Source organism: Equus caballus, chromosome 16 (genome assembly GCF_041296265.1).
Source record: "Equus caballus isolate H_3958 breed thoroughbred chromosome 16, TB-T2T, whole genome shotgun sequence".
Classification (NCBI taxonomy): domain Eukaryota; kingdom Metazoa; phylum Chordata; class Mammalia; order Perissodactyla; family Equidae; genus Equus; species Equus caballus.
Window position 1 is genome coordinate 87,310,720 of NC_091699.1, and position 17,173 is coordinate 87,327,892.

At 50.5% G+C, this 17,173-nt stretch overlaps 1 protein-coding gene across 1 annotated transcript in view; it reads left to right on the forward strand.

Annotated features, from left to right (window-relative positions):
- Nucleotides 1–277: 277 nt before the first annotated feature.
- Nucleotides 278–17,173, forward strand: part of GRK7 (G protein-coupled receptor kinase 7) — a 33,097-nt gene continuing 16,201 nt past the window's right edge. The window contains exons 1-2 of the mRNA XM_001494328.5: nucleotides 278–2,350; nucleotides 3,604–4,041. Coding sequence (XP_001494378.2) covers nucleotides 1,739–2,350; nucleotides 3,604–4,041 — 1,050 coding nt within the window. The 5' untranslated portion in view covers nucleotides 278–1,738. The remainder of the gene's footprint in view (nucleotides 2,351–3,603; nucleotides 4,042–17,173) is intronic.

Sequence of the window (17,173 nt, forward strand, 5' to 3'; positions counted from 1 at the left end):
TCAGGAATAATGAAAGTATAGGGGCAAGTGGAAGCAAGCAGTTCGTAGCATATATATTCATTAGTGCTTTTTCGGTGATAAGGTTAAATATCTATGTGATGACAATCCTACCATTTTCTCAAAGTTCTGCCCTCTTATATTGCCACTGTATTCATAAGAACCACGAGAAAAGGCATTTCCTTGTCAGGAGAGATTCTCAGACTGATTTTTCACTACTCAGAAATGTGGAGCTGGGATGACACATCGAGAACAAAAAAAGTACCAACATTTCTTGTGTGGGACTCAAAGCAGCTGGCGTGATGCTGAGCAGTGGCCACTGGTGCAGATCGCCCATCTCGGCCATACCGGTGAGCGTTACAGCGCAGCGGTGCAAAGCCAAAGGGCGCCCACGAGTTCATTACATAATTCCTGGTAGCTGAGGCCAAGCGCTATCTGCTCTGGGGAACGGTGGGCAGGCTCTGACAGGCAGACCGACCGGGTCGTGACGATGTTTGGACAGAGTATGTGCTGGAGGTTGTTTGTTTGGAAAAAGACTGGCTTTTTTCCCCTCCTCCCTCCTCTCTCTCTCTTTTTTTCCGCTTTAAACACTCTGGTATAATAGTGAATGACTTTGTTTTTAAGCTGCCTTAGCCTTGCTTTGTGAAGAAAAAGCCTGAGTATTCTTTCCCTGTAGGACACAAGTGTTATTTTTGGAGGAGAGGTTCTTAGCCTGATCTCTGTCTAAACCAATTTCTGTTCTTTGTGAGGTCGTGGTCTGGGACGGCTCTGAGTGATGTTGGTGGAGGGGAGCTTCCTGGCCTCCTGAGGGAGCCTGGGCAAAGATGTCCAGGGGCCATGTCTGAGAGGTCTCTGCTCTGGGTCTCGACATAAGGCTCCTTTGCACACAGATTCCACTGGTTAGACTGTGCCCTTGGAATGGTCTGGACCACGTGCCGTGAAGCGGAACATCTTTCCTGCTTATGTCACTTCATGGGATGTTTTGGGTCAAGGTGACCCCCCACCCCCCCACCCCCCCAATTTTTTAACCCAGGGACTTTAGGTCTTAGACCCCTCAGAACTAGAAAGCCGTAGCTGGAGGACCTCTGCAGGTTGTTCAAGATGCAGCCGGCTGTGGAGGATCACCGCGCACGCTGAGGGCCACGACTTGAGTCCCCAAGGGCCTCTGGGAACACGCGTCAGGACTCAAGGTCGCAGCATTCCCTTCTGTAACCTGCTCTGCGTCAGGCTGCAAGACCCAAGGAAGAGAACCTCTCCAGCTCCTCACAGTTGTCTTCCTGGCCTATTTGTTATTCCTGGGAGTTTACAGAGCCTGAGCCCGCTGGAAACATGTAACATTAGAAATAGGTTACTGCTGTCAGCAACAAACAACGCCACCTTATTAGGACTCCCTTCCTTGGGAAATGGTAGCTGTGTGTTCAGGGAGCAGGTGTAGATGGAGAGAGGCACCCATGATGAGCAAGTAGCCCCTGCGTGTGCTTCAGGCTGCTTTCGCCTCGGTGGGCGGGGGGCTTACCATGCGCTGTGCCCTTCCCCGGTCGGCTATACATAGCCAGCAAAGCTTCTTACAAGAGAACCCTCCTGCACCCTCCGCCAGTCCCACGCGCAGACCGGGGAAATCGCTGCAAATCCCCTGGACGTTAGAACAGGAACCGGCCAGCTGGGCCCCAGACGTGCCGAGTCTCCGCGGCAGCCCTCGTCCTTGCTTTGCTTTCCTGGGGAACGCGCTCCGTGCTCAGCCATGGTCGACATGGGGGGCCTGGACAACCTGATCGCCAACACGGCCTACCTGCAGGCCCGGAAGACCTCGGAGGGAGACTGCAAGGAGCTGCAGCGGCGGCGCCGGAGCCTGATGCTGCCCGGGCCGCAGTGCTGCGCCGAGATCCGCCAGGCGCTGCCCCAGGACTTCGACAGCCTGTGCGAGCAGCAGCCCATCGGCCGCCGCCTCTTCCGGGACTTTCTAGCCACGGTGCCCCCGTACCAAGAGGCCGGGGCCTTCCTGGAGGAGGCGCAGAGCTGGGAGCTGGCTGAGGAGGGCCCCGACAAGGACAGCATGCTGCAGGGGCTGGTGGCCACCTGTGCGGCGGCCCCGGCCCCAGGGCACCCGCACCCCTTCCTCAGCCCAGCTCTGGTCACCAAGTGCGAAGCAGCCACCACCAATGAAGAGCGAGTGGGCCTAGTGGCGCTGGCCAAGGCCGAGGCCATGGCCTTCTTGCAGGACCAGCCCTTCCGGGATTTCCTGGCCAGCCCCTTCTATGACAAGTTTCTGCAGTGGAAAGTCTTTGAGATGCAACCCGTATCAGACAACTACTTCACTGAGTTCCGGGTGCTGGGGAAAGGTGGCTTTGGGGAGGTAAGTGTCTCTGCATAGCCAGGCTGGAAGGTGAAGGATACGGCACCAAAGGGTTTTGTTTCACTTTTTTTTTTTTCGTCTCAAGGGACCTTAGAACTGATTTCAGAGCCACGTGCAGAGCATTCTTAGCTGGCTGTCACCTCTTCTTTCTGGTCACCATGTGAAATAAAATGAGAGTGGCACAGGAAAGACAAAATGTGGAACTGGCCAAGAATCTTTCTCATGAGGCACACACCAGGAACACACTCAGATGCCCTGGACACTTTGGAAAGTGTAGCAACATACGTGGGAGAGCTCCCTTCCCCTGTAATTGTGGTAACGGAGGTAATTTGAGAAAAACTTCAAATATCTAAGAAAACACTCATCTTGAAGTAAAGCTGAGAATTCATTTTGCACCACTGCTGTGCTCAGCTCTTTCCTTTTTTAAGTAGAAAAAAATCTTTAATTTAAAATTCACATAAAATTAACAATTAACCATTAAAGTGTACAATTCAGGGGCATTTAGTACAGTACAGTGTTGTGTAACAATCCCCCATATCTAGTTCTAAGACATTTTCATCACTGCTATACCCATTAACGGTTACTCCCCCTGCCAAGACCCCCGCCCCCAGCCCCTGGTGACCACTTGTCTGCTTTCTGTCTATGGGTTTGCCTATTCCGATGTTTCCTATAAATGGAATCAGACAATACGTGACTTTTTGTGTCTGGCTGCTTTCTCTCAGCATCATGTGTTGGAGGTTCAGTCATTGTAACGGGTATCGGTACTTCCTTCCTTTTTATGGCTGGATAGTATTCAGTGGTATGGGTATACTACATTTCGTTATCCATTCGTCTGTCGATGGACACTTGAGTTGTTTTGCCTTTTGGCTGTTGTGAATAGGGCTGCTATGCACATTCATGTACAAGTGTTTGTTTGAATACCTAGTTTCATTTCTCTTGCATATATGCTCTTCCACATTTTGCATTCCCACCAGTAGTGCACGAGGGTTCCAGTTTCTCCACATCCTCACCAACACTTATTTTCCCTTTTTCTTTTATTATGGCCCACCTCATGGGAGTGAAGTGGAACCTCCTTGGGGTCCCAGCTCTTTCTTAAAGGACACTTCTTACTTACAGCTTCTCTTTTCTCACAAGCCTGCCATCTTTTCACCTTGGCTGATTTCCACCCCTCCACCCCTCGCATTATCCTCTCCTTCTTCCCTCCAGTGCCGTTTACTTCTGCCTCTTCCTCTCCCTCTCTTTCTCTCCTTAAGGTATGTGCTGTTCAGGTGAGAAACACCGGTAAGATGTATGCCTGTAAGAAACTGGACAAGAAGCGGCTGAAGAAGAAAAATGGCGAGAAAATGGCTCTCTCGGAAAAGGAAATCTTGGAGAGGATCAGCAGCCCTTTCATCGTCTCTCTGGCCTATGCCTTCGAGAGCAAGTCCCATCTCTGCCTGGTCATGAGCCTGATGAATGGGGGCGACCTCAAGTTCCACATCTACAGCGTGGGCACGCGGGGCTTGGCCATGAGCAGAGTGGTCTTCTACTCGGCCCAGATCACCTGTGGCGTGCTGCACCTCCACTCCCTCGGCATCGTCTATCGGGACATGAAGCCTGAGAACGTGCTTCTGGACGACCTCGGCAACTGCAGGCTGTCTGACCTAGGGCTGGCCGTGCAGATCCAGGATGACAAGCCCATCACCCAGAGGGTGAGTGGCTCTCCCTCTGCGCCAAGGATGGGGCACAGAGTCGGAGAGGAGGGGAGAGGGCTGTTTAAGACTACAGAGCCTTGGATGTAATTCTTCTAGTTTCCTTTTTCCCAAAGCCTTTATGTTGTCCTCTTGTCTTGAGTAGAGCGGTGTAAGAGGATTAGCTTAGCTGGCTGTTTGGGGCTACTTTGCTCTCCTCTCATTGGAGTCAGAGGGGAGTGTTCTTTGTAGGCTGGAGATGGTCTCTGCTTTCATGGTGAGATGGCAAGAGCTGAATCCATAGTTAGGGTCTAGCTATGTTCCACCAATAACCACCCCCCTGGTGCCATGTTCCTGAGTCAATAGAGCCTTAATTTCCTCTTCTGGAAAATTTTAGGGGTTGCGCCCTGAAATTTCAGAATCCTAGGAGGTAAATTTTAATAAGGTAAGAAAAAGAAAAAGAAGAACACCCTAACACTTAGCACATTAAAGTAAATATCTCCTTTCCTGTTGAGTGTGGTATGGGAGAATGTTTTACATTGGAGAAAGGTGAAATTTTAAATGAAAATATATAGAAGAGAACAAAGGCAACTTATGTTGATTTTGACCAATTTGGTACAAAGTGACTTGCAGAGAATTCTTTGATCAAAAATGGAATTGTACTTAAGCAGTTATGTTAAGTGAACAGTACATTATCTCTGGCATTCTGATAGATCTTTACCTCTGTGTGTCTGGGAGATTCCCCAGGAAGACAAGGGCCCAAGTCAGGTTCCTAAATATTCACTTAAAAGTTTATTTTTGCACAGATTCCAGCTTGCAAAGCAGAGAGAACAGTCCTGCAAGGAGGTGAAAAAAATCTTAGCATGTTTGGGAAAGTATAGGTGGTTTTATGGGGCTGTAATGGAAGGGGTGCTGCCAAGATGTGCAGGGCTCAGATCGTGCAAAGGCATTGGAACGCTTTCTTGTGGGGACAAGGAGCCACTGAAGGGTTTTAAGAAGAGGAATGACATGATTAGATTTGCATTTTTAATAGCCAATTTGGAAGGTAGATGAGAGGCAAAGGAGCTAGTTAGGGGGCTAATGCAGTGGCCCAGGTGCTGTATAAGATGGCAGGATTGAAGAAGTGGGAGTCAATTGGAGCTATTGGAAAGACACTTGATAAGACTTCAGGACCAGCTGGGTATGAGGGTGAGGGACGGGGAGGGTCTCTACCTCCAGTGACCAGAAGGAGGAGCGGAATTCTGGGAAAGCTGGCATGTTCGACTGTGATCGTATTGTGCGTGGGGCTCCTGGGCAAAGGGCAGGTAGAGATGTCCACTGGACATTTGTACGGATAGGTCTGGTGCTGTGGGGAAAGATCTGGGCTAGATATCCGGATTTGGATTCACCATGGCTTGGGAAGCACCAGACACCACTGAGTCATTTGGGAGACAGTGAGGGAAGAGGACCAGGGATGGAAGCTGAGCATCATCCACATGTAGGGGACGTGGAAGAAGAGGGGCCTTGAGAAGGTTAAAGAAGTAGGAGTAGAGAAGGAGTGGCATAGTCACGGGAGCTGTATCAGTTAACGGTTGATTTCAGCAGCTTATCATAGAAAACCCAAATAACAGTGGATTAAATAAGAGGGGTTTATTTTTCTTATGTAACAAGTAGTGTGGAGATAAGCAGTGGTTGGCATTAGTTGAGCAGCTGTAGGATGATGGGATCAATGTCTCTGTGATTTTGGCCTTTTCCATGTGTTGCAAGATGGCTGCTCTAGCCCCAGCCATCAGGTCCATGTTCCAGGCAGGAGAAAGGAGGAAGAGTCAGGAGTAAATGGGGTTGCAGCTGAGTGTGCCTCTATTTAAGGAGCTTTCCTGGAAGTCCCATCTGACAGCTTCCATTTAAATCTTATTAGCTAGAGCTATTATCTGGCCACCCCTATCTGTCAGGGAAATTGATAAATGACATTTGTTGTGTGTTTTTTGGAGGGGGAGAAGGAAATTCTAGTTAGTGAGGAAGAAGAAATGCTGCACATAGAGCAGGTAACTGGTGACCTCTGCCACAGGAGCCAGAGGAGGGAGGTTTTGGGGAGGAGAATGTCGGCACTGTTGAATGCTGCAGAGAGGTCTTGCAGGCTGTGCAATGTGGCAGTTTGGAGACCAGTGTCCTCAGTGAGCACAATTTCCAAGGTCTAAACTGAGACTGTGAAGGTTGGATTGACCTGGAAGTCAGGAGTGAGACTAAGGAAGGAGGGATGCCGGTTGCTGGAGGGGGACACAGTGAGGAGGGTGGAGTCTTAAGGTGGGAAGAGTGGAGCAGACTTAGATGCTGAGATAAGAACCAGGAGAGAAAGTGCTGGTTCTATAGGAAGGAAAGAGGCTGAATGATGGCGGAGAAACCAAGGGAGAGGCAGGCGGCATGGAGGACTTCTGTCACACTGTCTACTGATGGGCAGGGAGGAGGGACGAGAAGGAGGAGGCAGTGGCTGTCTCCTTGGGACCTTGCTGTGGAAACAGGAATGGAGTGAATTCATGCTGTCTGTACACGAAAAAACCCTGAAAAGCATTACTTCAGGGTTTTGAATTTGTATTGTCGGTTATGCAGAGCAGAAATGCTCCTTCTGAGTGTCCCCTATTGTGCGTCATGCTAGTGGGTGACATAGCTGCACCTTGCTGGGGGCTTAAGAGACACGTAGCTTTGTCTCTCTCTTTTAAATCCCTTCTCAGTCTTCCTCCAGCTCTGTTCATGGGCCAAGAGAGGTTTTTAAAAAAAGATTTTAGCTCTTTTTGGACTTTTTCTTTTTTGCAGGGGAAGATTCACCCTAAACTAACATCTGTTGCCAATCTTCTTCCCTTTTTTTTTTTTTTGCTTCCTCCTCCCAACCCTGCAAAGCCCCAGTACATAGTTGTGTATACTTGTAAGTTGTTCTGGTTCTTCTATGTGAGCTGCTGCCACAGCATGGCTACTAACAGATGGATGGCATGGTTCTGCACCTAGGAACTCAACCCAGGCCACCGAAGCGAAGCGTACCTAAAACTTTAACCACTAGACCATCAGGGCTGGCTCCAAGAGAATTTTAAGGACGGTTCCTTCAGGGGCTCCTGCATCCAGGTCTCTGGCTCTTTTGGACCCTGCAGGAATCATGTCCGCTGTACAAATGCATTCGGTGGAGAAGCTTACTGCCTAGAGGCCTCTGGCTCTTTGGCCTTTCATGAGTCCCTCTCTGCCCCATGAGATCAAACTTCAGGGTTGAGACCACTTGCCCCATCCAAGAAGTTTTATGCCCCAGTTCCCGTGCCTGCCGCTGAAGCCCAGGGGACCGTTGGGAGGAATGGGGGCGAAAGAGTCAGAGAGCAAGATTGGAAGACAAAAAAAACAGAAGAAAGGAAAGCCTCCCTCCGTCACAGTTTACCCCTCGACACATGAGGCAAAGCCCCTCGGTCTCCTATTTTCTGCAGCTCCCACACGTGTAATGGGGCCCCCAAGTGGATTTTAAGGTCATTACACTTACGACATTTCACACAAGAAATGAAAAATGACATGTTTACAGGGTGTCTGTGACCACTAACATTGTTTTGATGTCAAGATACTGTATAAAGAATTCCTGTGAACACTATGAATAAGGTGAGAAGGAAAAGTCAGCCTGATTCTAAAGGCTGCTGTCTGCATTGACTCTGTGCAGTCGTTCCAGAAAAGTTCAGGCATCGTGGCTTTGGGAACTGCTCGTTCAGCTACTCAGGCAGTCTTGTGCAAGTTAGGAGTGCTTCCTGCTACATAAAACAGAATGCCAGATTCTCGACAATTCCAGGGCCAAGCTCTCTGTAAAACCCTCCTGCCCTTTTGCTTCTTGTCACAAGATGATTTTTACAACTCCAAACATCAAGTCCACATTCCAGTACAGAAGAAAGAGGGAGAGAGGAGCAATGGCAGCAGACTTCTGCTTATATCCTGTTAGCCAGGACCAGGCCACATGTTCACCACTAGCTGCAAGGGAGCCTGAAAAATAGACTTTTTCCGTTTCTAGCCTCTATTTTAGGGCATAGTAGGAGAGAGGGGGAGTGAGAATAGGTGTTGGGTGAGCTGGGAGCATCTGTCACATCAGCCCCCAGGAAAAAAAACATCTTATTAATAAGGATTAGGAACTCTGACTCAGCTTCTTAACTCACACAGCCATTAAAACATGAGAATAATTGTTACAGTGGTGTGGGAGGCAACATTTAAGATGACGGCCAATGACCCTTGCCCTTGTATGATCTCCTCCTCTTGGACCTGTGAATATGAAGAGTTATCATTCCAAGGACTATATTTGCATTACAGGGAAAAATAGATTTTTGAAGATATAATTAAGATCACTACTCAGTTGACTTTGAGTTAATCAAAAGAGAAATGATCCAGATGGGCCTGACCTAAGCACTTGCGTCCTTTAAATATAGGAATAGAAGTAGAGGCAGCAGAAGTCAGAAAGTTAAAGCACGAGAGGGCTTCAAGACTCCATTGCTGGCTTTGAGGATGGAGGGAGCATGTGGCAAGGAATGTGGGTGGTCTCTAGGAGCTGAGAGCTGCCCCTGGCAACAGACAGCAAGGGAACAAAGACCTCAGTCCTACAACCACAGCAAACTGAATTCTCCCATGACCGTGTGAACTTGGAAGAGGATCCTGAGCTCCAGATGAGAATGCAGCCCAGCAGACGTCTTGACTTTGGCCTTCTGAGACCTGACCAAAGGAGCCTGCTGCACTGTGCCCAAAATTCTGACCTACGGAACTGCGAGCTAATAAAAAGGTGTTGTTTTATGCTACTAAGTCTGTGGTAATTTGTTACATGGCAATAGAAAACTCCTACAAAGTGTTAGCAAAGGAAGGCAGCCAGAGGAAAGATTTTTTGTATGATAGCATCAGAATTAATGGAGAAGATTGCAAGGTGCTGGACATTGTTAGAGGGACAGTACCTTACTTTCCATCAGGGCTCAGAGCGCCCATGCCTGCCATCTGTTATCATAGAACTTGAGGCTGTAATAGAATTTGAAATTCTTCCAAGTGGGTAGTCTTGCCTAGGTAGGAGCTGGCCTCCTGGAGGGACACAGGCCCTTTCAGACAACTGGGGGGGACACTAGGTGAGGTACTTGGGCCATTGCTCTGCAGGCAGTAGGGAGTCATTGAGGGTTTTTCGGCAGGAAAGTGCAAGGACCAGAGTGATTCTTAGGAAGATGACTCTGACACTATGTAAGATGAGTTGAAGGAGAAAGAGACTGAGGTTGGGAGAAAGGGGAATCTGCAGAGAGCTACAGTCATGAGCCACACGGAAGGCAAGCGGGTTGAGGTAGGGCCCTGGGTGCCGCAGTCCTACGTCCAGAGCTCGGCCCCCTGGCCTCTCACTGAGGCTCCATCAAGACCCACATCTGTACTTACTTCTCTTTAAAGGTGGCCGTCCTCAGTGGAGTGGCAGGGAGGGCACAGAACCACTCCTAGAATGTGGTGACTGAGGGAGGCCCCTAAAGGCACAGGTGGCTCTGCCCAGGTTTGAGACAGACTGTGGTGGCCCCGCGAGGCGAGGCAGGGATGCTAATGAGCACGGGGCTGGGAGGCAGAAAACCTAGGTCCCTGTCCCAGGCTTATCCCTCATTCATCATGTCTGCCATCACAGGCAGACCATGGGACATCTCTAATCTCCAAGATCTTAGGAGTCTGTGAGATAGTCTTTGGATTATTTGGAGGAAAAGACTTGTAAACTCTAAAGATTAAACATGGAATAAGTTACTGTGGTTTACTGGACTATCATGCAGGGTTCCTACAGGACCAAACAAAGGTGCTTAAGACAATCAAATTGATGGTTCACATAGCTAAGAAGCCCCGAGGCTTGGCCTGCGGCAGGTGTCTGAGCAGTGTCCCTGGGAGTCTCTTCCTCTGTTCCCAGCTCTGCTCTCTGGTGTTGGCCTCACTCTCAGGCAGGGGCTCCCCACATAGAGGCCACCAGCAGCTCCTCACATATCCTGCCAACTGAGCACCCCATGGAGAGAAAGCACTTCCTGACAGGTAGTCCCTTCGCAATCCCAGGGAAGACTCTCAACGGACAACTCAGGTCACGTGCCCGACCACGGCCAACTCTGCTGGGCAGGACTGGATCACAGCTGCTCCCAGGAGCCAGGGAGACCGTCGGTCCCATCTAAATATCATGGACTGAAAGGAGAGAAATGTGTTCTCCAAAGGAAAATCAGGGTGGAAAAGAAGAGGAAATGGATGTCAGACAGGCGAAAACAGTGGCTGCTCCTAATAACTGCTGTTACCTCAATGGTTTGAAAAGTTTGGAAGCGTTCTGACCCCTTAATCAAGGGGTGATGAGATCTAGATCCTCTTCAAAAAGATTCTACGATGTCGGGACTGTTATTAGCCCCATTTTACAGATGGAGAAATTGAGAATCAGAGAGGTTAAGTTACCCACACAAAGTCACATTGCCAGTATGTGCTGTGAACCCAGGTACGTCAGATTCAAGAGCACTTACTGTTTTGACTCCACCTTCTGAAGGTCACAAATAGGATAGAATATGGCCTATGGTTTTTAATGCTTTAAAAGGCTCCCCACCCAGTACAACTCAGACGGAATAAGAGCATGTGATAACATTAGCGTATCTTCCTCAGTCTGGTCTGATATGGACACCAACCACAAGTCTAGCTGAACCTCTGACAGAGCCAAGAGTTCAGAAAAGGAGCATTCCAGCCTACGCAAAAGGAGCGAGGTGACTAACGTCTCAGAGCCAGCCTCCCACGCTGGGCACCATATAATTAAATGCGGTCCAGCCACTGTCTGCATCCACCTTTAAAGCGTGAGATAAGCCCTCCTGCCTGGTCTCAGCTGACGTCTACATGTGCACAATAAAACTAGTTCATATCACTTCTTAGAGACTCCAGAAACACGTCATAGGAAAATTGGGCAGTGGGGCTCATGCTGGGATTTCTCAGTTCCAGCATTCTATGTGGAGAACAGTGACCTTCCGATTTTATGGAACATGAGTCCTTAAAACTTGCTGTTTTGTCAGGAATGGGAATGAAGTTAGAACCGCATCCCAAAAGCTTGTAACATAGCTACTTTGTCCTGTCCTGAAGCTTCTGACCAAGTCCTCACATTCAGAGGGATAATGGGTGACAGAGTTTGGGCATTATATTTGTTTTGAAGCCTTTATTGTAACGCTAGAGACACACTGAGTAAGCAATTTTTAAAAGGTCTCTGGGGGCCGGCCCGGTGGCACAGCGGTTAAGTGCATACGCACGTTCTGCTTTGGCGGCCCTGGGTTTGCTGGTTCGGATCCTGGATGCAGACATGGCACCGCTTGGCAAGCCATGCTGTGGGAGGCGTACTGCATATAAAGTGGAGGAGGATGGGCATGGATGTTAGCTTAGGGCCAGTCTTCCTCAGCAAAACGAGGAGGATTGGCAGCGAATGTTAGCTCAGGGCAAATCTTCCTCAAAAAAAAAAAAGATCTCTGAATGTCTTTCACTGGATGTTAATACCTACATACGGCACAACCACTATGACCCTGCTCCAGAATTTTTTCTCTTTGAGAATTTACTTCTGAGAACCAGTTTCAGAGCCACACAGTAGAGGCATCCTGGTTACTTCATGGTCACACACTGGTCTCACCAAAATTATAACCACCATCATTAACTAAATTTAGTTCCTAGTAACTTTGGACCACTACTAAAACTTGAAATCCGTCTTCAAAGTATTTACCACTATGAAGGGAATTCAAAAATATTCATGACAGTCTTGGAATTATTTTTAACATTCCTTCATTCAAAAGACAGTCATTCATTTATTCACTCATCATTCATTCCACATAGATTCATTGAGCATTTCCCAGGTGCCAGAACTGTGCTCAACATGAAGGATAGAACAATGAGCAAAAATGGACATGATTTCCTGCCTTCATGGAGCTGATAGTCTAGTGGGGGAAGTAGCACTTCACAATCACTCAGATGAATGTAAAATTTCAATTATGATAAATGCTGTGAAGATGTGGTCCATGGGGCTCTCCAAAGAGGATCTGACTTAATGTGTGAGGATCCGAGAGTTAAGCACAGAGGAAATACAACTCACTTGATATCAGAAGGACAGATGGGAGTTCACTCAACAAAGTAGCTGGGGAAGGGCGTAGGTTGGTTTCCCTAGAAAAAGACTCGGAGACAGACGTACGTGTGGGAGATTCATTAGGGAGCACTCTCACGAGATACGTGCCTGAGGAAGGCAGGGTTGGGTGGAGGGAGGAGCTGACCCATGGTGAGGCAGAGCTAAGACCTCAGTTAATCCTTCAGCCAGCTCTGGAGTTGGGATGGCCCAAATCGAGGTGGGGTCTGGGCTTTTGTGCCCCTCCAGGAGCCAGTCAGTAGCCTTGGCTAGCTGCCAGAAGGGGGCAGCTCGGGCGAGGCGGCTCCCTGTTGCACAGGGTGGTGCTCCGGGATGGGGGCAGCTGTGAGCTACCAGCAGTCAACGGTCCCAGCCTGGCCTGGCTACATAATCTTCAGGGCTCATTGCAAAGTGAGAATGCAGGACCCCTTATTCAAATATCAGGAAAAAGTGTCTCTTTTCTTCCATGCTCAATCTTTCAACAAGTCCTGGTGTTTTTTTAATTGCTGTTTAATATCCCACTCCCTCAGGCTCGGGGACACAGGAGGGGTGAATGGAGACCCTCAGAAACACCCGGGGCCCCACCCCACAACTGGACCTGAGAAAGCACGTGCCTGACCCCAACCCTCCCTGCATCCCAGTCCAGGCTCCCAGCGGGACACCAGGTAGCAACAGTTGCTGAGCAGAGACAGGGGAGCAGACAGCCAAGGACCCATTGCTGGGAGGCAGGAAGGTAACGGGAGACAGGACTGTGTGTGAGCCGAGGCTCCAAGACCTGGGCACAGGCAACATCGTCTCACTGGACTTAACTTACAAAATACAAATGCAAAAATTTGTCAAGACAGCCTCCACACAGCATGAAACCCCAGCACAGGGCTGCTTCTGAGCACAGGGCCCTGTTCCACCGCACTGGAGGCCGACCCTGGTCCCAGCAGGTGAGGAGTGGAGGCTGCGACCCTGAAGAGGGGATCTGGGCAGAGTACCCCGGCTGCCACTCCAGGAGGGGCACAGCAGGTCAGGCAATGGGAGCAGCCAGTGCACAGTAGCTGCTGCTTTAGGGGAGATGAAAAGCACAAAGCAAGAGGAAAAGTGGTTCAAATGAAGCCAGAGGGGTGGCAGGGCCAGACCACACCTGCATTACAGGCTGTGGTAGGGACTTCGGCTTTTTGCTTAAGAAAAAAAAGCCTTTGAAAGGATTTAACCAAGGGGGCAACGTGCTTAGAATTCTGTTTTGAAAAACTTCCTCCGTCTGAAGTGAGACCAGATCAGAGGGGATTCAGGTGGACTGTGGCCATTTGTAATCCAGGTGAGAGATGGTGGCAGCTCAGCCCACAGAGTAGGAGGTGGAGCCGGAACACCATGGGCAAACGGGAGAGATTTCAGAATGAATAGGCCTCAGTGACGGTTTGATATGCGTAAGGGAGAGGGGCTGTCAAGGGTGATTTATTAGGGGAGGTTGTGTGGCAGGAACAGACTTGGGCCCTGAGTACAGTAGGGAACCTGCCTTCAGGAAGCCCCCGGACGGAGAAGAGACCAACAAGGAAAGAGCAGTGACAATACAGTGTGGCGAGGGCTATCCGAGTTGGGGGCATAGGAAGGACACCTGGCCCAATATGGGGTCATGGGGTCAGGAAGGGCTTCCAGGAGGAAATGATAACCAAGAGGAGACTGACAAGGTAAACAGAAGCCAGGCAGCTGAGGAGGGAGCGCAGTGGGCCAGGCACAGGCACCATCAGAGGTCAGGGCTCCTCAACTGAGGACGATTTGGGCCCCCAGGGGACTTTTGGCAATGTCTGGAGACATTTTTGGCTGTCTTCACTGGGGAAATGCTGCTGGCATGTAGCGGGTAGTGGCCAGGGATACTGCTAACATCTTACAATGCACAGCGCAGGCCCCCGCCGCAAGAATGATCTGGCCCACGACATCCGTAGTGCCGTGGTTGAAAAACCCTGGCCCCGGAAAAGCCTGGATCGAGGGGCGTGGGGTTCGGTCACAGAGTGGAGTGGCTCTGCAGCTGCCTGGAGTGTGGAGTCACAGGGTGGGAGGGGTGACAAAGGTACGCCTGGAGAGTGTAGAGAGTTGTCAGACTCTGGGGGCTGGAGGGGACAAGGCCATTTGAACCTGATGCCAGGAGCGCTAGGGAGCCATTGAATGCTTTCAGGCAGGGAAGTGACAAGATCAGCCTTGGAAGGACAAGCAGGATGAGGGGGTTGGGTGAGGGTAAAAAGGAGGGGAGTGAGGCAGAGGGTCTGGGAACTGGGTGGACGGCGTATGGTGAGATGTGGGAGTAAGGAGAGAGAGCCAGGAGGTCTGCAGGGCACAGCGTGCAAGATGACGCAATCCAGGGACCAAAAGTTTGCTGCAACATCTAATTTGTTACAGACACACGTTGGAAGCTCAGAGCATCCATTCAGATCAAGTGCAGGTGATGAAATGTGGTCCTCAGGATCAACGAGATGGAAGGAGTGTGAGTGTGCCGACCCTGGTTCTGCCACTTACTGTGGCTGCTCTGTTCAGAAGTGCAGGCTGACCCCTCATTTGGGACGCCTAGCCATGGGGACAGTGAGGACTGAGAGTCAGCCTGTGTTATATGTACCCAGCCATGTGAATAGCATTTTCTAATTGCACTTGACCCCAGGCAAGTCATGCCTCTTCTCTGAGCCTGGTTAATACGGCCTGCCTCTTAGGCTTGATGAGAGGATTAAGAAACAAGGTAGATAAATGCCTAGCAGGGGGTCAGCCACTTGGTAAGCCCTCAAGAAATGATTGCTATGATTATTCGACAAGAAGCCAAGCGCAAGACCTTCAACGACAATGCCCACTGTTGCATTGTTTCCACTTCACCTGACAGGCACTGTATCTACTCAAATGACCTTCGCAGCTGTGCTTTGTTCTCTGAGAGGCACAGGGACCAGAGGACCCCAAGGCTGCAGCCGAGTGGGCAAGGGCGCAGCTCACCTCTGGGCTGAGCCAAGAGGCGCGTGGAGCTTCGCTTGTGGTTTTATCCTGAGCATCTTAGAGACACCATGGAAAATACGCCTCAGCCCACTGCTGATAGATTCACAGAACATGAAACCACCAACCAACGCTCCCCAGTGGAAGAATCACAACTGTTGATCTCTGACAATGTGCCAGGCCCATCTTCAATCTGATAGAGCCTAAGAGGCTTCTAGGTTTTTCTTCTTCTGTGGCTGCCCTGCCTGAGACCCAGAACCAGGCTTGCTCATCATGGTTGCTCACACCTACCAAGGGCCTGCTATGTGTGAGGTATTCGTTTTAATCTTCATCACCATCCTGTGAGGCAAGAGCTGTGAAGCTCAGAGAGGTTGAGTTACTGGACGAGGGTGACCAGCTAATAATTGGTAGAGCTGAAAAGCGAACCACAGCAGACTGATGCCAGACTGTAGAGCTGCAGAAAGCATTATTGCAGGGACCCCCGTTTTGGATCCCCGTTTGGATCCTCTCTGAAACTGGTGTCCTCCCGGGAGTGTCAGAGAAAGCAGGACACCACCTCGGGTGAGGCTGTGCTCCCCGCCCAGGAAGTGGCTGGCAGAGGAGCAAAAGCAGGCCCTGGTGGAGGCTGCAGCCTGGGGCCGAGCATGCGGGCAGGCGGAGCCTCAGAGCTAAGTCTCCCGGGGTCTCGGGCACATTCCTCTGAGGTCTGCAAAGGCCACCGCTTAAAGGCGCAGAGGAGCAGCTGGGAACGAGAACAAAGCAGCCAGGCCCCCCTCGGAGGAAGGAAGGAGCGAGCCCCAGGAAAGAGCTGATAGCGCTAAGCTCAGCTTGTTTTTTTCCTCTGCTCAACAGTTCTCCTGCCACGGCAAACAAAAGATGTACATTCTGATTCCTTCTTCTGTTTGGATTGTGCTGTCGAGTGGATCTCGTTTGTGATGAGCTGGGGGGAAGAGGCACCCGCGGGCAGTGTCTTGCTTGCTCCGAGGGCCGGTTTGCTGGGCCATCGCCTCCAGGAAGTGCAGAGAGCTTCCTTTTCTTCCTCTTTCTCCTGCCCGGGTCATCAAATCCAGCCGGGCCTGGCCACACCAGGGACAAGACACCAGCGTTTCTTCTAATGATGGAATTGAAGGTTGCCAACTTTTCAGATGCAGTGGGAGCTGGAGGTTTACTCATGACCTTGACCTTGAAGGACCTGCATGTACACACGCACGCATGCACATGCATACACACACGTACACTTCTTCATGGACATGTGAAACTATTAAGATGTGAACCGTGCCTTCTCAGCCCCACTGGCAGGCCCCTCGCCGTTCTCATCACTGCCAAGGCCACAGTCCCCTTCTGTCCAGAGCCACACTGGAACTACTCAGAGTCCAGAATCCTCCCCCCGGCCCCGGGCCCTGCCACTCAGCTCTTATGGACCCAGGGGTGAGAGTGACAACAATGACAGGGCCAGCAGAAGCCAGCCTCAACAGCAGGAGCGATGGAGGGGGTGTCTGCGCAGGTCCCCACAAGCTGGCTCTGATCCTGATCCCACATTAGGGTGTCCACCTTCCTCAAGGTCTGGATACCTGTAGGGGACAGGTGGCCCTGATGGGACCAAGTAAGCCACATGTGATGACTGTGGTAGATGGACCTCTTGCTGCCTCCCGGGGGCAGTGGGTTGCGGGGGGGCCTCCCTGGCTCCCTAAATGCTGTGCTGTCTGATGGTTGACACCTGCCATGCTGGGTGTACTCTGCCTGACCAGGTGTCGACTGTGTGGGCCGCCAAAGGGCACTATAAAACCAAAAGCAAAACAAAATGAAGAAAAAAATTTTTTTAAAAAAGGTAAACCACGCACAAAAACCTCCAGCGAGAGCTCCATTGCTGCTGACACTCGGGTGATCCCCACAGCCCTGGCAGTGGCAGTGCCGGTCACACGGACAGAAAGTGACTGTTTTGATGACACAGAGACTGGTGTGCGGGGGCCCTTTGTAACTGCAGGAGTTAAACCCAGCCGCAAGAGGTCTGCGTGGTTGGACCCTGCCCCATGCTGCTTGGTCTGGTCTCTCCTCCCACCCCGCTCTGAGGAGGCATTTCACATGCGGAAGACAAATGGC